This window comes from Sardina pilchardus, chromosome 2, assembly GCF_963854185.1.
Source record: "Sardina pilchardus chromosome 2, fSarPil1.1, whole genome shotgun sequence".
In the NCBI taxonomy this organism is placed as follows: Eukaryota; Metazoa; Chordata; class Actinopteri; order Clupeiformes; family Clupeidae; genus Sardina; species Sardina pilchardus.
Genome location: NC_084995.1, coordinates 37,814,103 through 37,839,277, shown reverse-complemented (window position 1 = coordinate 37,839,277; position 25,175 = coordinate 37,814,103). Strand labels below are relative to the sequence as shown.

The 25,175-nt window shown below is 46.0% G+C and overlaps 1 protein-coding gene across 1 annotated transcript; it reads left to right on the top strand.

Annotated features, from left to right (window-relative positions):
- Nucleotides 1–1,288: 1,288 nt before the first annotated feature.
- On the top strand, nucleotides 1,289–23,372 carry npc1 (Niemann-Pick disease, type C1). Its single transcript, XM_062530100.1, has 25 exons — nucleotides 1,289–1,445; nucleotides 5,256–5,387; nucleotides 5,711–5,817; nucleotides 6,190–6,347; nucleotides 6,643–6,810; nucleotides 7,211–7,454; nucleotides 7,953–8,035; nucleotides 9,328–9,701; nucleotides 10,683–10,909; nucleotides 11,527–11,627; nucleotides 12,339–12,441; nucleotides 12,931–13,120; nucleotides 13,918–14,100; nucleotides 14,439–14,553; nucleotides 15,820–15,947; nucleotides 16,361–16,495; nucleotides 16,666–16,755; nucleotides 16,984–17,174; nucleotides 17,461–17,576; nucleotides 18,447–18,576; nucleotides 19,228–19,425; nucleotides 20,488–20,719; nucleotides 21,111–21,224; nucleotides 21,385–21,547; nucleotides 21,805–23,372. Exons 1-25 carry the CDS (start codon nucleotides 1,377–1,379, stop codon nucleotides 21,885–21,887), a joined length of 3,834 nt encoding a protein of 1,277 aa, XP_062386084.1. The 5' UTR covers nucleotides 1,289–1,376; the 3' UTR covers nucleotides 21,888–23,372.
- The last annotated feature ends 1,803 nt before the right edge of the window (nucleotides 23,373–25,175 follow it).

Here is a 25,175-nt window from a genome sequence, read left to right as displayed (position 1 = left end):
GATAGATCAGATCTCATACAGCGTATTGTTGCGTAATTCTCCATTCTGTTGTGCCTTCCAGGCAGCAACCAGTTATCTTCATCTATTCAATCAGTGATTCATCATTGGACTCTTTTCTGTTTCCCTTCTGTTTACATTTGCTTATCCTCAGAAGGCTACTGCAAAACGGGAGGAGGCAGTTAACCCCATAATGGGCCTTAGACTTTTGTTGTCTCAGTAAGTGCCTTTCATACCAGCCTTTATTAAAATCTTGAAAATCCTGCATAGGCTACAGCCCAATGACAAACAAGTTAGGTAAATCAGCTTCATATCTCTGACACAATCCACTCTATCAGACTAGCAAACAGGCATATATTGTCCATCTGACAGCCTCTAACGGGTTATGGATTGATCCTTGACATGGAGCCTAACACAATTAGTATGATTGTATCAGGATTAAATCAGATCAGAAGGCCACTGTTCCCAAAACAGTTTTTCAAAGCAGGGGCAGATGGATTTTTATCAAAGGATTTTGACTGGATGCCTGTTACATATTGTCGAATAAGAGGCATTGGTTGACACATTGCTGACAAACAAGCTCACACATTTCAAAGTTTTTTGAAAAGTAAGAGTAAATAATATTAACTGAATTTGTTATATCTTTGAATTGTTAAGCAAAACAAGGTTAATTTGTATATTTTCAAGTTTTGTAGTGAAACTTTGTTGGACCTCTATGCTGAGGAGCACCAGAGGAATACTTATTTTTCCATACATCTACAGCAAGCAACACTCCTGGTGAAACTTGTTTATGTCATTTGTATATTATTCAACAATATTCATGTGGAGTATTACACACAGCAAACTAGGCCACTGTTTATCTCACAAAAGACCATGTGACCGTGCTATTTCAAAATTAATTCTTAATTTGTCTCTGAAATGCTTTGCCCTATATGTACCTCTGCCTGTGTATGGTCCTTAATTTGGGAACATAGTGACCCTTTTGTTGTGACTATTATACTGTATATGTGTATATATATATAGGTTACATACTGTATATGTTGCATTTAAGTTATTAACCCTGGAAATAGCCCAATAGAATAAACTACCTCAAAACTGTCCATTCCTCGTTTCACAACCTAATCCTAGGCCATTCGTTTTTCTAAATTCATGCGCAGAATAGGTCTGTTTTCACCTGCCACTTGTAGTTGTATTCCAATGCGATTGGGGGCAGTCGAGGTGTGTTACATTCTAGTAGGAGGCAAAGAGAAGAAGATGAGCGCTTGATAACAGGAAATGAGAAAAACGCCGTAGAAACCGTAAAGACCTCAGACAGATTACTTCTCCCTCAGCCCAGCCCAAGTAGCCGACTATTCTGGCGAAGTTCTCTTCAAGAAGGCATGGGGCTCTCTGAGGAAAAGCACATTTTCTTCTTTGTATTACTGGTTATTATAGGGACGCATCAGTGGGTAAGTCTATCTATTTCTTATTTTAATTCAATTTTGATAATGCTAGTAGTTTACGCTAACATTAGTCTCTGACATTTGTCACTATTGTCAGATTCACACCAGATAACTTAGATAATAATACACTATGCTGCTTAAATTGTGTGCTGACTTTGTTTTCATAATGTAGGCTAAAGATGGTGGCTTGTTGGTAAAAGAGGGGGAAATAATTGTAATTCTCCTTTGCAACTTATTGTGTATAATTTTGTCTGAAAACATCTCGACCTCGCTGTCTCTAACGTCAGTTTCGCAGTCATATTGTGTTGTTGATACCGGTAGCTGGAGGATCATGTGAGCTCCTAGCTGGCTCTTGGTTCTATTTATGCCCATCAAACCATGGAGCGGTCAATACCGTGTTGTTGTTTCAAGAAAGTTCCAGTAGCCAACAGCCAAGCTGTCATGGACATTGCTCTGAATGAAGCGTTTTAAGGTGTGATGAGGTAAAAGCGAATCAATGTCCAAAATGCGACACTAATCGTAGGGTTAGTCACTGTCCAAATATGCGTTTCAACCCACGTTTGGATAGCCTGTGGGTTGGGTTTGACCTCTTAGTTTGCGTCAAATTACTTGTGATCAAGTCTTTGAAGGTATTAATTCATTCTTGTCAATCTCGTCAAACGGTTAGTATGCATCCATCTGACGACTTTGAAAATATAAACCATTTGCCTTTGTGCTGTTTGGTGCACCTTATCGGGGATTAGCATAACAAACCGGTTCCTCTAACGAGCTTGCAGGATCTGATGCAAAAAGAACATGATGTAACTTTAGTCAACGGCAGCAGTGGATGAGCTGTCAGTGTCCCGTGGGCTCATATTTTATCAGAGAGTAGGCTACTACGAATGTCAATCCTGTCACGTGTCATTGCATTGTTCTGTAGGTCTACAGTACCTTGAAGTGGCAGGGCTGCATGGCTGCAGAGTTGCACTACTCTTGCAAGTTGGACAAAGCAAAGACTTTCTCACCGGCTCAGTGTATAGCTTCCTGGTCATGGGATGCCGCATATGTTTGAGCTGTAGGTTTCTGTCAGCATTTTGGCCAGATTGTGGTCAGCCCAGCTAGTGGCTGAAAGTTGATGAGTCAGGAATGTTCCTGGCTGGCAACGATGTTGTCACTCAGTGTTGGCTTGTGATTCCCTTTTGTACGTGAACATTCTGGTTTCAGTTCACTTTTATATTTTTATGACTGAGGAGCATCATAGCAAGTGTGTAAAAACGTGCCGTCAGTCACGCTGTGGTTCAGAAAGTTCAACCAAGCCTGAGGAGTGTAGACTGTTTACCAAAGTCAATGTGAATACAACAGGCTATTCTTATAGGGAATTTCAAGATGTCGAGTAAGAATGTCACACATGAAGCAAGGTTTTATCTAAGGTAGACATACTGTAGTGTAGGCTGCAATGCCTTTTCACAGAAGAATGACTTTATCTTGCGGTCGTGCTGCGGTTTGTGAATAGCATTGCCTCTCTTTAAGTGGAGTCCACCCTGGCACAGGGATGTCATTCAGGGCCTATCAGTGAGGGCAGGATATCAGGCACTTACACAAACATATCAAATATCTATCATGCTCCAAATCCACTAAGGCTAGTCTAGGCCTCACGTAATGTTTTGCAAAAGGTATTGAAGGTGTCACATGCCACTGTGTAGAGCTGAAGCAAATCTGTTTGTTTTGAATTGGTCCTACTGCATGAAATGCCATAAAATACACAGTGCAATCTCAAGCCTCAAGTCACGCAGATGTTAATGGAGATGTTCCTTAAGAGTCAGAACATGAGGTAACCTAACAACTGGAAAGAGGAAGGGCAGATTTAAGAATACATCTCTCTCTCTCTCACACGTGAAGCATGCACAACATGAGAGAGAGAGTGTTTCACCACGCTATGGGGGCTGTGATTAGGTTGAGGCTAGGATTGTCTGAGCAGGTGGCCGACCAACCTTGAGAGGTTTACAATGTTTATAGGCAATTGGTGAAGGCCAACTGAGCTGTGGCGATTCTAGGCATTTTTTTACAAGGATGGCCCTAGTGGAGCACTGATTAATTCAAGGGTGGCATCTAGATAAACAGAAACAGGCACACGTTGTTAAATTAGCACATATGCATGCATTAGTGAAAACCATGCACCAATCACCATCATAAGAAGGACAACGGCCATACTCTAACATTACATTTCTTTATATTTAGATAAAATGCAAATACATTGCAAACATACCAAAGTTGATTAAGTTGTCTATCACTGGATTATGCTGTGCTAAAACAAATTCCCTCATGGGGACATTAAACTATATTCAGAGAGGGTTAGTTTCATTTGCCAGTGGTTCTTATCTGGTCTAGCTTTGGAACCCACAATTTCCCAAGTTCATAAAGTCGCAACCCATATATATTTTTGAAGCGTTCAAGTCAGCGGATATGGTGAGCTAACCTACATGGTACTGTAAGTGGCTGGCCCACTTGTTTGGAACACGCAGATGTTTGGCATTACATTTGTGAAGCCTTCAATGTTGATGTTACCTTTCAAATTACTCGGACAGGTTTGCCTTTGACAGGGGTGCCTTGTTTCCACGTGGCATTTTAGTTTTGAAGGCTTTATGCTCTCATGTACCAGCAATCACTGCACACCACACCCTGGGGGTTCTGTCCTATTTTGTTCTCAATTCAAATGAATCCATATTCTAATCTAGTCTACTTCAAATAGTCAGGGTTGCAGGCTTCCTGTATCTTCTAACATGACCTGTTCTATAAACATCGTCTATGTTCATGGCAGTGACTACAGAGCCCAGATTGTGGGCTCAAATTGTGCACAGATTTTACCATATTGTGCACATATTTTACCATATTGTGCTCAATTTGCAACCATTAAAACAAGGGCACACCTTAGTAAAATGAGTGCATGTTTTCTGGATAAATGGCAAAACCCTGTAGGGTTCCGTGACTAACTGACTAAATGACTAACATAAGCTTTGAATAAAGTTTTGCAAAATAAAGGTCCAGTGTTAGATCTGATAAGGTAGCAATTTAGATCAGGCGATTTTTAATTTATTTTTAACCACAAGCTTGACCAACCCAGATCGGTTCCGTGACCCACTTTTGGGCCCTGGCTCACCAGTTAAGAAACACTGGCCAACTTCCCACAACGTCAATATTGCAGTAGGGCAGTATTTACAAAAGTATAATTAACACTTACTGATCTAGCAAATGTCAGCTGAGTAGATTGAATAGACAGGTAGTTTTGTGTGTGTTGTTACGCAGCTGTTAATGGAGATGTTCCACAGAGGAGTCAGAACAAATGGAAAGAGGAAGGGCAGATATACGAATATATAATAGTTCACACACGCACACACACACACAGACACACACACACACACACACAGACACAGACACAGAGTGTGACACATGTTGCACCGCATCTGTAGAGAGAACACCCCTGCAGAGAGAGAAAGGCAAGGTATTCTGGTCATATCTTGTTTCACCACACTATGGAGGCTGTGATTAAGTTGAGGCATTCGGTCAAGGCCAAATGAGACAGAAGATCTTTTAGCTGTTCTCACCTCTTTTGACGAGCGACACAGGAAGTCTCTGGAAATTGCTGATATTGTACATGCCCAGGTTTTCTATGACTGTCATAACGCTTCCTTCTCGTGACTGTGTTTTCTGTGAAGTCTATGCAATCCCCTATGCCCCTATTCCCCTTTGGGAAACGTTGGTGCTTTTGTTCGCTGGTCCTGTAGTTTTGTTCTGCTCCCGCAAGGTGATTTCCGATTTCCTGATTTTTCTTCCTCTCAGGTGCAGGCACAGCACTGTGTGTGGTATGGAGAGTGTGGGGTGTCCCCCAATAACCCGGAGAAGAACTACAACTGTAATTACACCGGTCCCCCCAAGCCCCTAAATGACTCCGAGGGATCTCAGCTGCTGAAGGTAAGGGCTTGGATGCCGGTGCACACTCAGTGACGCATTAACATTAACTTTAAAGGAAGTATGAGGCCCATAGAAAGGCCTGTCTGTATAATGGTGCACATTTCCTGCATAGCCTTTTTGTACATTTCCTGATGTTTCTGAATCTAAACTGGGCTTGTGAACTGGTTAAATGCAAGAAAAAAATACTGAGTAATTGTGAACTGGTTAAATGCAAACAAAAGGTGAAAAGAAACTGAAAGATGTTAAATTTGCTTGTCACAAGGAAAGAGTGATTAGTTGTTTTTTAAATGAGAGGTATTATAAATGTGTGTGTGTGTCTGTAGGAGTTGTGTCCAGGTTTTGACTACGGGGACCAGTCTCTGTGCTGTGATGTTCAGCAGCTGCGGACGTTAAAGAACAGCCTGCAGGTCCCTCTGCAGTTCCTGTCCAGGTACTAGCACCCGTCTCTGATGGGCATAGAACAGAGGCTGGGAAGGATGTGTGTTCACCCTCTCCACTGAGGACATTTCTGTCTGCGTGGTTATTTATTTACACATTGGGCAGCTGTCAATCTGCTGTTTCAGCTTGAGTTTGTTTACTGCTGTAGATGCTGAATACGATCTAATTGTTATGTAGGTGATGGGACCTTACCTTAACAATCAAGATTTTATGGACCTTTTAGTGACTGCCATTGTGAATTATACCATATCTAACTTTTTACGTAAGATCACACACAAGCAGGGCATTAACCTTTATATTATACTGTAAGCTGTTTTACCTATCAAGGTATTTATTTGTTTATTTATTTATTTTTGTTCTTTAGGTGTCCAGCATGTTTCCAAAATCTGATGAACCTGTTCTGTGAGCTCACATGTAGTCCAAGACAGAGTGACTTCCTCAAAGGCACCAGTTTCAGTCCCTTCCAAAATGAGACCAATGTTGTTGAGGTCACTTACTACATCAACCAGACCTTTGCCACTGGTGAGTTGTCATTCAGAGGGCATGGGCTCTTAAGCCAGGTCTGCTGAACAGTCACCGGTTATCTTCATGTGCATGATACAAAGCCTCACAAGAACTACCGAAATCAAACATATTCTTGAACATTCCCTCCTGACATTGAGCATGAGTTTCATTCATGACTCCGGGCAGGGGATGGGGAAACATGATCATTTTTAGAATGAAAAAAAAAAATCAAAAAACATTTGAAATGTTTTATATACCTTTTAGCCTGCCTACCCATCATTTTCTCATGTCCTGTTTGCCTGTGTTCCTGCAGCTATGTACAATGCGTGTCGGGACGTGCAGGCTCCCTCCAGCAACGTGAAGGCCCTGTCCATACTGTGTGGGAGGGATGCGAGCGAGTGCACCCCAAACAACTGGATCGGGTACATGTTCGACATCAACAACGGACAAACTCCCTTTGCCATCGACCCGGTCTTCGCAGGTACAGAGAGGTTCCCTCCTAATTGTCAGACTTTGTTTGCGTTATATTTTGCACGGATTTGTTTTTTTTATGCAAGCTTTATGCAAGCTTTTACTTAGTCACTCCATCACATCCATTGGCTTGGTGTTGTTAGCGCATCACTCTACCTACGTACCGGGAGGAAATAATGTCTCTGTAGTGCTACACATATATTACCAGACCTCTCTTCTGTCCATTATGTGGTCGGTCCTGTAAGGCTGGTTAATCACTGAAAGCAGGCTTTCCTGCTCCGCCTCGCGCTGATAACCTTTTACCCAGCTTGTTGGAGTTGACCTCCGTTCACCCCAACCCACCCCCCCCTCGTCCGCCCCCCTCGTCCTCCCACCTGAGTTGACTGGCGGTGCCTGGCTCCTGTCCACAGGCGCAGAGGGCGTGACCCCCATGAACAACCAGACGTTCGCCTGCACCGAGGGCCTGGACGACGGCTCGGGGCCCTGCTCCTGCCAGGACTGCAGCCCGGCCTGCGGCCCCACGCCCGTGCCCCCGCCGCTGCCCCCGCCCTGGACCATCCTGGGCAAGGACGCCATGGACGTCATCATGGGCATCTCCTACGCCGTCTTCATCGTGCTCTTCATGGGAGGTGTGCTGGGAGCCTGGTGCTACAGGTGGGTGGCTACACACACACACACACACACACACACACACACACACACACACACACACACACACACACACACACACACACACACACACACACACACACACACACACATACAGTACATCTCTCTATGCAGATGGTTTTCACTAGGGATGCACAGATTGTGAAATTCTGGTCCGATACAGATGTTTAAAATAAGTCTGCTTGCTAATCAATGTCGATTTTTCCGATGTTCTACTGCTTTGTGTCAGGGAAACAAAAATATTCCTTGTAATTCCTTTCAGATCACCACCTCTGAATGTGGTGCAACATATCAGATAAACATAAGCCATTATCTTCGGTAAATGTCATGTTATTTGCCGGGAAGTCAACCGGTCAACAAGGCCAATTGTCATCTCATGCTGATGTTCGGTCGATGGGTGCATCCCTAGTTTTCACACCTCCAGATGGTTTGGTGTGGCCGTACTGTGGCCTGTTCTCCTCATCACATGGTGTCTCTTCACAGGAAAAGGACCATCATGTCTGAGTATGGCCCCATCCTCGACAGCAACAATCCTCGTTCGCTAAATGGCGATGTTGGGGACTCTGGTGAGTTATCATCATTTAGTTTCTTTTTTTTTCTATGCGGTGATCATCTGATCTTCTGTCCTTTACAGAATTAGAAATGCACCCTACTGCAGGGTTTTTATGTGTTATGCACATCAGATCAAAACATTTCACCAGTTTCAGAATGCTTCCTATTTGCTCACGTCATGAAAGTGTTTGGCTTTTTCTTTTGTCTTCAGTAGAGTTAGTTCTCTACAGAGTTCTACAGATTCTGAGCGCAGGTATAGCCACACTACATTTGTATTCATGCAAATTAGTGCAGAGATACTGTTCATAGCTTTGGCTTGTAAAGTGTCCAGTAGCCCACACCCCTCTGTGTTTGTGTTCCTTTGAGGGCAGTTTGGTGCCTTAGTGCAGTTTGCTCTTCATTATCATCCATACAGATCAGTCCTTTCCCTAGTGCCCAAAACCCTCCCTCACTCTGGCAGTGCTGAATTACACAATTTTCCCAAGCTAGAGAGACCCTTCCCCTTTCCTCTCCCCGTCTCACCTCCCAACTGAAGACATTCCCCAAGCATTCCACTCCATTCCAAACCTCGTAGAGGTTCCTGCAATGGCTCCCATGGGAGAGCGCCTGTCCACGCTTTCCCAGTCCTGCCCATTGCAGACCACAGTGATGGCTGTGTGCTTCTACTCCGGTCACCAAGAGTCAAGGCATTAAAGTGCAGAATGCTGCTCTTCATCAACGCTGTGAAGGGCAGGCTGACGACGGGAAGGGTCAAGTCTCGGAATGTACTCACAAACACGTGTGTGTGTGTGTGTGTGTGTGTGCTGCTGACTCCTTTGACTTTGACTCATTGGGCAGCGCCTCAGTGGGAGGTGTCTTGTTTTGAGTCTGTTCCACGTTTGCTAAGCTCCCTTATGCTGGTCAAGAGCAGATGAGAACCGGGTCTAGTGGATTAGGCAGAGGAGGTCAGCAGTAGAGGGATGGCTGAGGAATGACCGTGGTGAAGTGAAGTAGTTTACCTGCTTTGTGGTCTTATTTGCCTGTATGTTTGTGTTTTGCGATGTGCAGTTTTGGAAGAATGTGAGGGACAGATGTGGTATGATGAGCTCCCTTTCCTGTAGTCATAGTCCCTTTTGTTACCTGTTATAGACAACCATAAACTTCGCTGCTTCGCTACAGTTTTCATCTTTGGTTCAGTGGTGCTACCTTCACCGTACAGAAGTCAGTAACAGCTCTACAGTTCCAGTCCTTATTCCTCCTGGTCACTAACGGTCACTCTGCCTGATGTCTCTCCCCTCTCCTCCTCGACCGGCGGGTCTCCGCGCAGCGTCGGAGGTGTCCTGCTGCGAGGCGCTGGGCGAGCGCTTCGAGGACGCGCTGCGCCGGGCCTTCACGAGCTGGGGCTCGTACTGCGTCCGCAAGCCGCTGCCGGTGGTCCTGTCCAGCCTGGTGCTGGTGGCGGCCTGCTCGGCCGGCCTGTGCTACATGCGCATCACCACCGACCCCGTGGAGCTGTGGTCGTCGCCCGGCAGCGCGGCCCACCAGGAGAAGGACTACTTCGACACGCACTTCGGGCCCTTCTTCCGCACCGAGCAGCTCATCATCACCACGCCGACGCTGCAGCCCGGCGAGCCCTGGGAGCCCACGCAGGGAGACAACGTGCCGTTTGGAGCGCCCCTGCGCAAGGACGTGCTCCACCAGGTGTGTGTGTGTGTGTGTGTGTGTGTGTGTGTGTGTTTGGAAGGGAAGTGTGAGTATCTGGATATCTGACCATAGGGAAGTGAAAGTAGTCTAGGTGGCCACACACCTCGCCTGGTTTCAAAATCTTGTTTGTATGCATCCACTTGTGCTCTCTCTGAATAGCCGGGTGTAATTACAAAGAGCAAGAGCAAGAACAAAACAAAGAGTACAGTGTATGCAGACACATACAGGAACATCCAATGCTTCCCTTATCCCTATTATCTCTTATCACAGATATATTAGAAAACGGGACACAGACTAACAAGCGTATCAATACAAGTAATCAAAAAGAAAGTGACAAAAAGTTGATTGCAAAGGAGTATATGAAAATCATACACACAAAGATATGTCAGTGTGCCTCAGAGTAATGATTCAGATGCACAATCCTGAACTAATGCTGTAATGCTTTGATCGTCACGTCATAATTAGTGCGAGTGGTGCAGTGTTTTTATCACATGCACCCTTAAAACGAATGTGTTGGAAGCAGCACAAACGGTGTTGTCCCTGTCTGGACAGAGAGAAAAACGACTCGCCTTGTGTTGTTTTCAACATGTTCATTTTAAGAGGACACTTGCATGAATGAATGAGGAAGAGACATCAAAGCAGTGCCAGAGGCAGGACACCCAGTCTGGTGGCTAGGAGACGTTTGTTGTCACCAGCCGCCCCTGTTGGAAATGTGCTCTGCATTTGATGAGCTGGTCTGTCCGCGACCACACTGCACTGAGTCACTGGCGTTTGCTAGTGCGATCTCCACCTACAGTCTCAAAGGGGAATGACTCATGACTGGGTTCCTATCCGGTCCTGATGTGCTGACTGCTTGTTTTCTATTTCTCTCTCTTCCTCTTCACATCTGTCTGTCACTGACCCCCCCCCCCCCCCCCCCCCCCCACACACACACACACACATACGCATATACGCACACACACACACACATACACCCAGGTGCTTGACTTCCAGACAGGCATCGAGAACCTGGAAGCGCCCTTTGGCAATGAGACGGTGACCCTGAAGGACATCTGCCTGTCCCCGCTGGCTCCCTACAACAGCAACTGCACCATCCTGAGCGTGCTCAACTACTACCAGAACAGCCACGACGTGCTGGACCACGAGTTCAGGGACGAGTTCTACATCTACGCCGACTACCACAGCCACTTCCTCTACTGCATCAGGTGAGCCGAGGACCGGTTTCAGGAGCGCTCTGCTCGCGTGCACGGAGGCACGATAGCACACATACTGTACTCTGCGTACACACAACTAGACTGTCGAAAAAGTGTGCCTTTTCAGCATCGAGAGCAGCAAACACAAAGTTGGAGCTTGGTCAACGTTATGGTAATGACCTACAGTATGATCAGTGGAAATTAAGTGTGCACAGTTGAGAGACCAAAACCTATATCTGAACTTCAGTTCCTACGACACATTTGTTGAAGGTAATTTGGGATATGTGATCCCATCAGTTCTTTTAAAAATATAACAACATATGATGCAACATTCTAGTGGGCATCTGGAATACCGCTTAGCTTTGCAAGCAGGGCTGCCAGATCCAGTTTGACAGTCAAGCTGTTGTTGGTGTGTCAGCACAGTTAGATTAGTTCTTCTCAGTCCTACCACTGGAGTCCACACTGCCCTGTATCCTGTGAGATCTGATGTAGCTTGCGTCAGAAATCGTGCACTCGATTAGCGCTTATTTGTTTTCAAGCCTTCCTCATGAGCTACTGTATTCCTGCATGTGTTAGTTTGAACCTGTGCTGCTTTGCTTTGACTGAGTGCGTCTGTTGTTGGCCCACAGTTCCCCAACCTCCTTGAACGACACCAATCGGCCCCATGACCCTTGTCTGGGCACCTATGGGGGGCCTGTGTTTCCCTGGCTGGTCCTGGGAGGCTATGACGGTGAGTAAAGTCCTTGTGTGCACTGTTGGGTCATTTCGTGTCACTGTCAAATTCTGTCACTGTCGAATCCTGGAAAATGGTAACTTGCTGCACCATCTTTGCTCAGAGTTTGTCTATATAGAATGTTTAGGTCTCAAAACAAAGACCTGTGCAATATTTGTGTTCGTATCCAATGTCTTCTCTCGGGAGCCATATTTGGACATTTAATATTTTAAAAAGTATTTTTCCTATCCTGCCACACTGTGTAGGGTGGAAGACAAACATTTTCTCAATATGACTGGACCATGCAACACTTGTGCTATATGCCCATTGGTTTTATATAAGGTCCTAGATTCAGAACAAGGTGCTGGTAGTGAGGGTATTACATGTTTTATACCCACATCAATAAAGTATTATATTCTGCAAATCTTAATTTAACTTTATTAATGGTGTGCCAATATTTGAGGTATCCACAGACTTTGAACATGGAGAAATTATGGATTTCTAGGTGTGGTTGTATTTCATGGTCATTTTCATAGGACAAAACATGCATTGCAAACATGACATTGGGAGCTGTCAGGGCTGTTAAACATCACTCTTGCTCCAGATTTAAAGATAAGTTGTCCAGGTGCAAATGAGTGCACGATCCTCCAGTGCTGTTTGCCATGTAATCCCTGTGCGTTGTGTTGACCGCGCTCCTTTTAACCGCTGCCTTTGCCTCTCCAACCACAGCCAACAACTACAACAACGCCACAGCCCTGGTCATCACCTTCCCTGTGAACAACTACCACAACGACTCTGTGAAGCTGCAGAAGGCCTGGGCCTGGGAGCAAGAGTGAGTACATGCAACACACAACAGCCAAGACCCTGCACGGGAGACAACCGCTGAAGCCACACAAAGGGTCTCCCTGCATAGTACAGCAGAGCAGAGGCTCATGTTGACTGGTATATGATAGATCTTTGGCAATGGGTGTCATTGACAGTTGCAGATGCACTCAGCATTGAAATGATAAAACTCCAGTCACGCACACGAAATGTCCTCTTTCTGCTTTTTGCGTAGATGTGCTTATTGCATGCACTAAAAGTTTAGAGCAGCTATAATATCAGTGGAAAAGCACTGAACGTACAAGTGTGGCAAAGCTTTTTTTTATGTATACAACCTGACTGAGGGAAAATGAACTGGCGAGTCTTGTATCGTGTAGTCAGTGATTTCTCTCCTCCTTTACTCGATATGGAATGAAACCCTTTTTGTGTGCTGGATACGTGTTGTCCTGCCATAAACCGAGCCCTCTCTCCCTCCTCATCCTCCCCTCTGCACTGCCAGGTTCATCCGCTACGTTCAGAGCTACTCCAACCCCAACCTGACCATCGCCTACAACTCGGAGAGCAGCATCGAGCGGGAGATTGAGCGCGAGAGCAACAGCGACATCAGCACCATCGTGCTCAGCTACGCCATCATGTTCATCTACATCTCGCTGGCCCTGGGCCACATCAACAGCTGCCGACGCCTGCTGGTGAGTCCAGCCACACAGCTCGGCACGCGGCCTCAGACAGATGCACCTCTCCTGCTATTGTCCCACTGAGCTTTTCTTTCTCTCTTTCTTTCTTTCTTTCTCTCTTTCTCACACCTGCTTTTTATGGTCTGGTCTTTCTTTCTTTCTTTCTTTCTTTCTTTCTTTCTTTCGCAGCACACTCCCTCATACAGATAAACCTGCTTTCTATGGTCTGGTCTTCCTCTCATCTGGTCTTTTCTTTCTTTCTTTCTTTCTTTCTCTCTTTCTTAGCACACTCCCTATACAGATAAGCCTACTTTCTATGGTTTGGTCTTCCTCTCGTCTGGTTTCTTTCTTTCTTTTTTTTCTTTCTTTCTTTCTTTCTTTCTTTTCACTCTCAGCTCAGCACTCTTCCTTCACACAGATAATGTTCCCCTGCTATTATCTGAGTTGAGCTGGTATTTCTTTTCTGTCTTTCGCTTCCTCTTTTCATTTGTTCACCCTCCCAGTTTCTTTTTCTGCACCTGTGGCACTCAGCGCACCAACCTCACCACCAAACCACAAGACGGTGTGGTGCCCCCTGGGGGTTGGCTCTTGCCACAGGCTGGTTTCAGATGGTTTCCCACCTGCCCACTGAGAGTGATTCCAGGGCCGCGGTGCTAATGATCTGTCAGGGTGTAAGACTGCAGTCGTGACCGAGAATCTGCTGCTGCAGCTCAGCAGCCCTGTCAATCCTCCAGAGCTGCTCCCTCTCTCTCAATCAGCGCTGTTCTCTGTGTGTGTGTGTGTGTGTGTGTGTGTGTGTGTGTGTGTGTCAGGTGGACTCCAAGATCTCGCTGGGCATCGCGGGCATCCTGATCGTGCTGAGCTCGGTGGCCTGCTCGCTGGGCATCTTCAGCTACGCCGGCGTGCCGCTCACCCTCATCGTCATCGAGGTCATCCCTTTCCTCGTGCTCGCCGTCGGAGTGGACAACATCTTCATCCTCGTGCAGACCTACCAGGTAACCCTCGCCTTCTTCGAGTGAAGCACTAATGAACAATATCATACCTGTCTGTGCAACATTATGGGTGCCTATCAATTGGTGTTTTATACACCCTCCCTTCCTTCCTCGATCCTCGTCCTCACTGATCTAGATAGAGAATGATGGGCCGGCAACAATGGGATAGTCTATCCAGTGTTAGTTATAGATCAGTGGGAACGCCCCTCGAGCATCGAGGATGGAGGAGAGTGTTTGAGAGGCACCCTACGGTGTTGAGACCTCTGTGGTGTCGGATGCCTCGGTTGTGCGTGGCGTGGACGTGGTCACCCAGAGCCTGTGTGTGCTGCTTGTGTTGGCAGAGGGACGAGCGCATGCCTCAGGAGGAGCGGCACCAGCAGATCGGCCGTATCCTGGGAGACGTGGCCCCCAGCATGCTCCTGTCCTCCTTCTCCGAGACCGTGGCCTTCTTCCTGGGTACGCACGCAGAGCAGCCCAGCACTCCCATTGACCCAACTTGGGTCATTTGCTGGAACTCACTCTCTCACTCTCTCACTCTCTCACTCTCTCACTCTCTCATTCTCTCACTCTCTCACTCTCTCACTCTCTCACTCTCTCACTCTCTCACTCTCTCACTCTCTCACTCTCTCACTCTCTTACTCTCTCACTCTCTCATTCTCTCATTCTCTCACTGTCTCCCACTCTCTCCCACTCTCATTCTTCACTGTCTAAGAGCATAAAACCCTTATCTTTAAAATAGCTATTAACCCAAATGCACAAGCACAACTTGCATGCTATCAGGCTGATGAAGTTTACAGCCCTGAAAGACCGCAGTTTTGGTTTCTGAACTTTGAACACTCTGTCCTCACCCATGCTATTGACGTGAGAGCGCCTGCTGTTTTCTGAAACTCAAGCTCTTTTCCCACTGATCCATTTGTTGATGTTAACTGTAGGTATAAAACTCCTGATCTTTCCACCGGGCAGCAATAACCCTCAGTGTCTCATCTCAGCAGCCAGCCCTCAGACAAGCTCATTCAAAGGAGTTCTGACAAGTTACGGACATGCACAGACCGCCTGTGTGTGTGTGTGTGTGTGTGTGTGTGTGTGTGTGTGTGTGTGTGTGTGTGTGTGTGTGTGTGTGTGTGTGTGTGTGTGTGTGTGTGTGTGTGTGTGTGTGTGTGTGTGTGTGTGTGTGTGTGTGTGTGTGTGTGTGTGTGTGTGTGTGTGTGTGTGTGTGTGTGTGTGTGTGTGTGTGTGTGTGTGTGTGTGTGTGTGTGTGTCTCTGTGTCTCATGAGGACTGATGACGGAGCTGTTTGCTTGCACTCCAGTCTTTAGTCCGCTACGCTGCGTTGTGTTTGCCCTGTCTGCCTAGAGCTGGTATTGATCCCATCAGCCAGTTCAGAAATGTGATTCTCTCTAGAGTTTGACCTTTTTTGGCTTGATTGGCTGTACTACTGCCCCATGCTCCACTGGTGCTCCACTGGTGCCCAACTCCCATATTTCTGAAGCTGAATATTTATTTGGAGCCGTATCAACTGTCCCATTACATTAGTCATCTCTATTATAAAGCATGACGTGTCCTTTCACAATACTCTCTCCTATCGTACCTTCAAGTTAGCTCTGGTGTGGCTGCCGTGGCGACAGTCTGAATGGTTTAACCCTGTCAGAGTGGTGATTTAACCCCTCGCATTCCTGCCAGCTGACCTGCGTAACCCAACACCGTGTGCTCCGTCCATCCACAGGGGCCCTGTCCAGCATGCCGGCCGTGCGCACGTTCTCCATGTTCGCCGGCCTGGCCATCCTCATCGACTTCCTGCTGCAGATCAGCTGCTTCGTCAGCCTGCTGGGCCTGGATGTCAAGAGGCAGGAGGTGAGGGGTCAAGGGTCAGGGGTCAAGGGGTTAGGACTGCAGAGGTTGTGAGTCTTGCTGTGTCGCCTGCTGGGTTCAAATCATGCCCTCTGGGCTTTTTGATGTGTTTGGTGTGTGTGTGTGTGTGTGTGTGTGTGTGTGTGTGTGTGTGTGTGTGTGTGTGTGTGTGTGTGTGTGTGTGTGTGTGTGTGTGTGTGTGTGTGTGTGTGTGTGTGTGTGTGTGTGTGTGTGTGTGTGTGTGTGTGTGTGTGTGTGTGTGTGTGTGTGTGTGTGTGTGTGTGTGTGTGTGTGTGTGTGTGTGTGTGTGTGTGTGTGTGTGTGTGTGTGTGTGTGTGTGTGTGTGTGTGTGTGTGTGTGTGTGTGTGTGTGTGTGTGTGTGTGTGTGTGTGTGTGTGTGTGTGTGTGTGTGTTAGAGTAACCGACTGGACATCCTGTGCTGCGCCACACTGTCAGAGGGGCAGGAGGACCGAACCGACGGCGTCCTCTTCAGCTTCTTCAAGAAGGTCTATGCCCCATTCGTCCTCAAGGAGTGGGTGCGGGCCCTGGTGGTGAGTCTCTCTCTCTCTCTCACACACACACACACACACACACACACACACACACACACACAGCTAAGCGTTTCATGCATCCTCTTTCTGAATGTCAAGAGTATAAGACTTTTAATTTCAAGAGTGCCGTCTTCCTCCTGCCTGTCTGTTTGTCTGTCTGTGTCTCTCAGATGGCTCTGTTTGTGGGCGTCTTCTCCTTCAGCATAGCAGCTATTAATAAAGTGGAGATCGGACTGGACCAAACCCTGTCCATGCCTGACGTAAGTCTCTCTATGCATTGGGCCACACTGCAGGACCCCATAGTGAGAAGGAAAATAAACACCGCCTGTTACCATGGTGTTTCTTGTGTTGTTATTAGGATCTTTTAACAAGGGGAAGTTGATGTCTTTGAACAAGGGAAGTTGATTGTTTGCTTTTGTTCTGTGGTGTATTGTACAGAAACCAACCTGTAGACTTTGCGTGTGTGTGTGTGTGTGTGTGTGGCCCAGGACTCCTACGTGCTGAACTACTTTGGGAACCTGACGGCGTACCTGCACACCGGGCCGCCCGTGTACTTTGTGGTGGAGGAGGGCCACGACTACCGCAGCGCGGCGGGCCAGAACAGCGTGTGCGGCGGCGTGGGCTGCAACAACGACTCCCTGATCCAGCAGGTCTACACCGCCTCCCTCATCAGCAACTAGTGAGTGACCGCCGCCGCCACACGGCTGAGGCCGGTGGAGACCTCTGACCTCCAGACGCAAAATATATAATTTAGTCATTTCCTGTTTTACCTGTTCTCTCTAAAGATGGGTATGAAAATGTATATATTTGTATATTGTATATTATTTTGTAGGACCTTTTTCAAAGGACCCCCTTGAAAACGAGATGTTTCATCTCAAGGGGTTATCCTCTCATCAACAATCAAATGTCAAATGTCAAATGTCAAATGTCAAAAGAGCGCTGTTTATCCCCTCTCCACTCCCCAGCACAAAGATCGGCTTCACGCCCTCCTCCTGGCTAGACGACTACTTTGATTGGGTGAAGCCGCAGTCCGGCTGCTGCAGATACTACAACTCCTCGGGGGGCTTTTGCAACGCCTCAGGTAAACCATTAGCCACTGGATCAACAGCCGTCCACTCCCCACCCTCCTCATCAGAGCGCTCTCTCTGCTCTACAAAGCTCTTTGTCTCCCTCGGTTGTTTTTCCCATGTCTGCCGTCTGCATCACGAGGCAGGGTAGTGCATGTGTAAAAGTATATGGAGAAACTGCACCCTGTGTTTCTAATGTTAGGTGTCATTTTATGGAGAGATGTAATTAAACCGAAAACTACCTTTCAGACTAGTGTTATGATGGTGATCTGCCTCTAATCACATGTAATTTATGCTGTTATGCTGATGAACTTTGAAACTTTTTGGGTATCATGGTGATGGTGAAGGTCACAATGTGCCTGTAGAGGGATTCTCTGTTCTCTGTTTTCTCTCTTTTTTGCTGTCTCTCAGATTGGTGAAATCTTAAGAATTAAAAAGTGTTTGTCTGTCTTAACATATGCCAGGGTATTTTTGAAAATGGTTTACACACACACACACACACACGTTCTATCAGTCAAGGCCATTTTCATTGTAATCCTGGTTCAGCTTTAGTGGCTTTGTGAAAAGGCCTTCTGCATTTAGTTGGGGAAAGTGTTGATTGTTGTGAGTAATCCCTTTTTTTGGCTCTGGCTTGCCTGGCAAACTGGGTCAGTGTCACAATGGAGATTAGATTAGGCCACGGAGGCAACATGTGACTTTGCTCAGATGCCTGATGACCTTTAACCCCAAACCACTGGAATCTGCAGGAGTAACTCGCTGGTGCTAAGTTAACATCCAATGACGTTTCAAAGGGGAAGTGAGAAATGGGAAGCGTTTGTGAAGCGGTGATGTTTTAAATTGTGTGTGCGTGTGTGTGTGTGTGTGTGTGTGTGTTTTTTTCTCAGTGGTGGATCCGCAGTGTATGTCCTGCCGGCCGATGACGCCAAGTGGCAAACAGAGACCCACCGGGGACGACTTCATGAGGTTCCTGCCCATGTTCCTGTCTGACAATCCCAACATCAAGTGTGGCAAAGGGTAAGCATTTAGCACACAGCCACACACACTACACATGCAGAGACAACTCTATCCAACATGACACACACTGTAACATTGCCCTTTTTTACCAGATAATAGAATATATCTTTATTGTCACTGTCACAGGTACATCAAACTTTAAAGTGCTCTCCAGTCAGTGCATCATCATTGAGTCTATGAAATATATATTTTTTGTATGTTTTTTTTTTTAAAGATTTTTTCAAGGCTTTTTTTCTCACATTGTGCAAAAAGTGCAAAAATCCTCACTATCCTCAGTGCAAACTGTTCATAAAAAACAGTATGAACACAGTCATTGCATAAAAAACAACATAAACATACATCTGCAGACATCCTTTCAGTCACTGTGTTGATCCATTTCACTTCAGATTCGGTATTGCACATTATTTCTTACAGCATTGAGGGTGCTCATTGCACTGGAAGCAGGTAATCAAGCCTTAGGCTTTGAGGCACTTTGTTTTCAAGAGCCCTTTACTGTTACATCCCTTTAGACTTGCACAAGCGAGACAAATTCTTGGGTTTTGGTTCCTCAACATTGTTATAATAGTCAACATATCAGCAGTGCAGAAGGTCAAGTGTCTTGCGCCTGGTCAAGTGTCTTCCGTCTGGTCAAGTGTGGCGTGTGTCTTGCAGCGGTCACGCAGCCTACGGCACAGCGGTGGACCTGATTGGAAACGAGACGGTGGGCGCCACCTACTTCATGACGTACCACACCATCCTGACCAGCTCGCCGGACTTCATCAGCGCCATGAAGATGGCCCGCGCCCTGGCCGACAACATCACCCGCACTATGGGCCTGGAGGGCAAGGGCTACCGAGTGTTCCCCTACAGGTAAACAACACCAGGGACTTTAACATGGGGGGGGGGGGGGGGGGGTCGTTCACAGTCCAGTTCACTTCCACTGCGTTTCAGGTTTAAATGACTGAATGAACTGGAATAGAGGCCGCTAGCACTGTTGCTGTTGTCTGTGTGTATTTGCACCAAGGTCTTTAAAATAATGTGATATAGGTCTATGAGGGTGGGAGGAGACTTATTGGTTGTTAGAACGGTATTTACCGTCTGAACCTTCCATTTCCCACGTCTCTCCTTGAGACCACTGAGCTGAGTGAATGAATACTGACTACTACAGTCTCAGAATCCTCCTCTTTTGTGCCTTGTTCTCACTCCTCTGTGTGGATGATGTCATGTGAATAGTGTGTGTGCCGCCCCCTATCGGCATGACCATAATAAACCATAAAGATGCATTCAGCCGTCCTGGCACCAGTGTGGCGGTGGAAACTGTGTCTCTTATTTGTCTTCTGGTGTGGACTGGTCACATGCTGCGCATGTGAGCTGGTTTTGGCGCCCGGTCGTGACCCTTGTTCTAGTGCCCTGTGCTTCAGTACTTCTTTTTTTTTTTTTTTTTGCCTTTCTGAGAAAGATTGTGCTCATCCCCGTTCACTGTGGCCAATCCGTGACCTCTGCTGAGATGGCGGTAATAGGAATGGGATTGATTTCCTGTGTGCCAGTGTTGAATGTCTGTCATTTGTGCCTGTGGGCTTGTGTCGGTGACTTAACAATGAAAGCATGAGAGAGGCCTGAGAGCTTTCGAATCCCAATGCTCCTTTGCACTCCTGCGCATCATGTGTATTGTTTGTTTTTGGGCTTTTATGGCAGATGTTTACAGTTAGCTTCCGCTATGAGGTTAATACAGATGGGCAGTTAATATGGTGTTAATATGGTTTTGTCTCTTAACTTGCATAAAACACTGTCCTGCGGCTTATATGCGGGACATTACTGTAAATAATTTACCTGTTTCATACTGGCCTCTGTGGAAATGTTTGTATCCTATTTGTTATGCTGCACATCAGCCGCCCCCGTCCACACACCTAACTCTCTGTTTCCCCTTCACAGTGTGTTCTACGTCTTCTACGAGCAGTACCTCACCATCGTCTATGACACAGCCCTCAACCTGAGTGTGTCGCTGGCGGCCATCTTTGTGGTGTCCACCGTGCTGCTGGGCTTCGAGCTGTGGTCGGCCTTCCTGGTGTCCCTCACCATCGCCATGATCCTGGTCAACATGTTCGGGGTCATGTGGCTGTGGGGCATCAGCCTGAACGCCGTCTCCCTGGTCAACCTGGTCATGGTGAGTTGCAGCCAACTTCTACTGCAGTCGCTGCACTAGAAACTGCTGCTGGTTTCCTCTTCAGAGCGTATGGGGAAGTAGGTGTTCTTATTTTAAGGATTGTATCTATAGGAGGGGGTTCTATATTGCAGTCATGTGTCCAGTCATGTCATGTGTCCCACGGTCAGTGAGGACTACAGATGGATCCAGTGGAGCTGCTGTTGTGAATGGCCGTGCAGTTCATCAAACTGTGAATTACTTTTTGTAAGGGGTTAAAATGGAAAAATATCAGAGAGCATTTTTTGCGACTGTCTGTCTGTCTGTCTGTCTGTCTGTCTGTCTGTAGCTGTGCCATTTTGGCGGAGTTCTATAGCATTAAAGCGAGTGTGTGTTTGTCTGCCTGTGTCTCCAGAGCTGTGGCATCTCTGTGGAGTTCTGCAGCCATATCGTGCGGGCGTTCTCCATCAGCACCAAGAGCACGAGGGTGGAGCGGGCAGAGGAGGCGCTGGCGCACATGGGCAGCTCGGTAAGCATGACCGCCTCTACCCCCCCCCCCACTCATTTACACGGCCAACTGAATCCAGATTTTACTCATTAAACTGATTAAACCTACTGAACCGTGTGGATTATGCAACTGAAGTGCGGGGCATCCGTCATCACTAACCCTGTCCTCGTGCCGTCTGCAGGTGTTCAGCGGCATCACGCTGACCAAGTTCGGGGGCATCCTGATCCTGGCCCTGTCCAAGTCTCAGATCTTCCAGGTGTTCTACTTCCGCATGTTCCTGGCCATCGTGCTGCTGGGTGCCACCCACGGCCTCCTCTTCCTACCTGTGCTGCTCAGCTACGCAGGTGAGAGACGCCCCAGACGCCTGTCGCCCCAACCAGTAGCCACCCCCATTGCAATGATCGAGTTAGAGGGGTACAGTGATGGAGTGAATATTTGTTTTGTTGCATGATATGGAGGAAAGTGTGGAGTGTTGTCAAACCAGTGTATTCATTTCTCTCTCTCTCCTTCTCTCTCTCTCCCTCTCCCCCTCTCTCTCTCCCTCCCCCCTCTCTCTCTCTCTCTGTCTCTCTCTGTCTCTCTCTCTCCCCCTCTCCTCCAGGCCCATCGGTCAATAAAGCCAAGGTCATGGCGGCACAAAAACGAGTCGTGGGCACAGAACGAGAACGACTACTTAACTTCTAACCTCCTTTGTCATGACACTAACATGACTTCAGACTGAAAAAGCAGCATTGATCACGGAGTACACACACACATACACGTGCTTATTTACGGTCAACAGGGACTCTGTGTAAAGTTGGGCATTTTTGGTGTGTGAAGTTTTTTTTCCCTCCCACCTCCCTTCTGGATCCTAACAAAGGGGACTTACTGAAAGCAGGGGGACTCGGGAGGCTCCCCGGTCTGAACTGAAGACGAAAAGTTCAACGGTTTCCTGGAGAGGATGAAATATCAACTAACCCAAGATTTCACCTAATAGTGTTTTTGTTTTGAAGAACGGGAAATGTTTATGCGACATAAACTTATAATCCCTAAATGTATATGTTTTCTATTTATCTGAGAAATGCTTTTTCTTTGTGTTTGAGACATGTAATAATGCAGACAAAACATGTAAAAATCTTGAATTCATCATGAACAATCAAAATGGGAGATATTAAAGTGAGTACCTTTTTATAAAGGTCGACACTTTGTTGTCCTATCGGTTAAGAATCTAAGTCGGGGCCTGAGAGTGAACAGCCCATTAAAACCATTATGTCAGATATTTTCCTGAACCATTTCAGACTGGCTAAGCTGAAGCGTTATGTGGTCGTTGTTTTTTAGATCAAGCAAAAATACTCAGTGGGCCTGGCTATGGTTTGTTTGTTTGTTTGTTTGTGTTTTTGTTTATTTAAACTGTGGTTACATTCCAGGAAACCAATCTTTTTAATTCCTTGAAATCTCAGTTGAGACAAATGAAAGTAGGCGTACAGAGAGAGATGACTAAGGCGATGAGTTAGACCCGCTTAGTTTGTCTTCATTTTCTGTCTGTGGCCTCATATCTGTTCACTCAGTCAGTGGAAGTCTGCAGGAACTAATGCAGGAACTAATGTTTCAGAGGATCTAGCAACCACTATAACCAGAGTGTAGGCGAAGATGAGGGGTAGGGAAATGAAAATGAGCGATAAAGAGGTGTTTTTTTGTTTGTTTATTTGTTTGTATGTTTGTTTTAAGCTGCAGTGTCCAGTGGTCTTGATGGTTCACCAGTTCACTAGTTACTGACTACACCAGTTACAAGTCCAAAGGCGCGTAATGCCTTAAGGTACATGGGAGTAGGGGGATGTTTGCGTGAGTTACGCTGAGTTAAAAAGGTCTTGCTTAAAACCAGTGCAGCACCTCTCTCTACAGAGGCATCATAAAGCCACACATGGCTTTCTGCAGTTGCTTCCCTTAAAAGCACAGCTCTAATTTCGAAATCTGTAAAGAAAATGTTGAACATACACAGTAACTGACAATGCTGAGCATTGAGATATATTACCAAGTATAACATTATGTGAACAGCCAGGTGTTTAATGCTTCTCTTTTTAAATTAATAAATGGAATGTTGCAGCAGAACATCCTTTCTTTTCAGATGGATAATGTTATTTTAGATTTGTATGCCTGTTTTTGGTTTTGGAAATAAAACTTTTACTAATTTGTCATGTTGCTTTTTTTGACCATATGGAGGGGAGATGAGGTATTCATTTGAGGTAACATGATGCTTATTATGGTTCAAACTACTCTTCACAAGACCTTATCTTGTTTGTGAGTTAATATACAATCCAGTAACCTGTCTTGTGCAACTTCAGAGAAAAGATAATATTCTGTTTGCTAGCAAGGTGAGCCTGGTGATGTTGTGTACCCAAAAGTTTATGTTAGAAATGTATAGCATGGGTCCTCAGCCGAATGCTAACTGGCATTATCAGCACAATTAGCAAAATTATCATAATCTGACATTTCAGATTACATTTCAGCAACTGCTTTTTTTTTTTATGGTTGAGGGTTATTGAGGAGGATCTGACCAACATATATTACAGAATCAAGGGAGATTGTCACTGTGACTGCTGAGACTGACAATATTTATTAAAAGTTGGTGAACAAAAGCAAGTAAAATCTGAATAAGGCTTAGTAATATCCTCTAAAAAGAGGGGAGTAGGCCTACATGTTTGACAGGTAGAAGTGTGAGTCATGGAACAGGTTTTAAAACAAGTATAGCCAATAGGCTACTGTTAGACTTGAAGAAATTTGAAATCACACCAATTACTTCTTGCTTGACAAACAATTTCTGAAATATTGTCAGTAGCTATAGGCAATTATGCTCATTTGTGCTAATTGTACAGATTATGCAAATAGCATCCGGCAGTTTTAAATGCTGGGGTACCCATGCTTACATTTCTAATACCTTTGGGGTACAACATTTTTAGGTTCACAGAATATTGGCTGGCAAATATGTGATTTGTTGAAAAACGCCCGTCAGTTCTGGCCTATTCATCACACTTTCCTCAATGGTAACCTTGTCACCAGATTCTCCAGGCCTACTATATTTGAGAGAGTTCGCAGTTAAATCACTCGTTAAATCATCCACTATAATCCCTATACCTCATAATGATCTCAAACGACCTTGCGGCTACTGCATAGGAATTGAGTGTGTAGTGCTCGTTTAGGCCACCGTGTGGCACCAGCTACAACCGCAGTAAGGTGAACGTCAGGTTTTGTTGTCATCTTCAGCTTTGACCTACTTCTGTGTGAAGATTCAAAACCCATATTGTAAAGTCATTGTATTATGATCAGTCTGCATTTTCTGCCGAGCTTTCATCACCGCGCGCCCGGGAGAGGCCTAAAGATGGTATTGTGCCTATACGCAGCTTTACATTGTATTTAGACTGAACTGTCGAAAATCAAGAAAACAGTCATGTAAAAATACCCATGTTCTTGTTAATGTAACCTAACCTTACATAAACTCCCAAAAGGGGTAAACAGAGCCCATTTAGAGATTTTGGAGGGAGGGCAAACAGCCCCATGCACTCTTTTTGTGTGTAGCCTGACTTGGCTTGCTTTTAAGAATTGTTGTCAGACAAGCTGCCATCTCATCCTTTATTTATGTGGTTCTACCCCTCACAGCTTGTGACAGTAGCAGCAGCGGTGGTGGGGGATAAAATATTAATTGGCCAGGGTCCTGGCTGGGCAGTGGGGAGAGTAGATAGGGTTCCCTAATATTATGTAAGCAATTTGGCCTGTCTTCAGCCAGACCCAAACTAACCCAAATTGACACAGCACATCTCTAACCACTGAAGCAGAAAACTACGACCAATAGTGTGCACTGTAGATGATTTTTATTTTATTTTTTTATCAAAGAGCATCAGTAGGACCCTGACGTACTGTAAGTTTTTTTTCACAAGGTCCATCCACATCCATACCCATACAATATGCATCCAGTTACACTATACATAGGCTACCCCC

Bases quoted from the DNA above. Each gene is read 5' to 3' on its own strand.
- npc1 (XM_062530100.1), top strand. From the start codon at position 1,377: ATGGGGCTCTCTGAGGAAAAGCACATTTTCTTCTTTGTATTACTGGTT. The intron at 6,811-7,210 runs GTACAGAGAGGT...TCCTGTCCACAG, and splicing joins CATCGACCCGGTCTTCGCAG to GCGCAGAGGGCGTGACCCCC. The intron at 20,720-21,110 runs GTGAGTTGCAGC...CTGTGTCTCCAG, and splicing joins CCCTGGTCAACCTGGTCATG to AGCTGTGGCATCTCTGTGGA.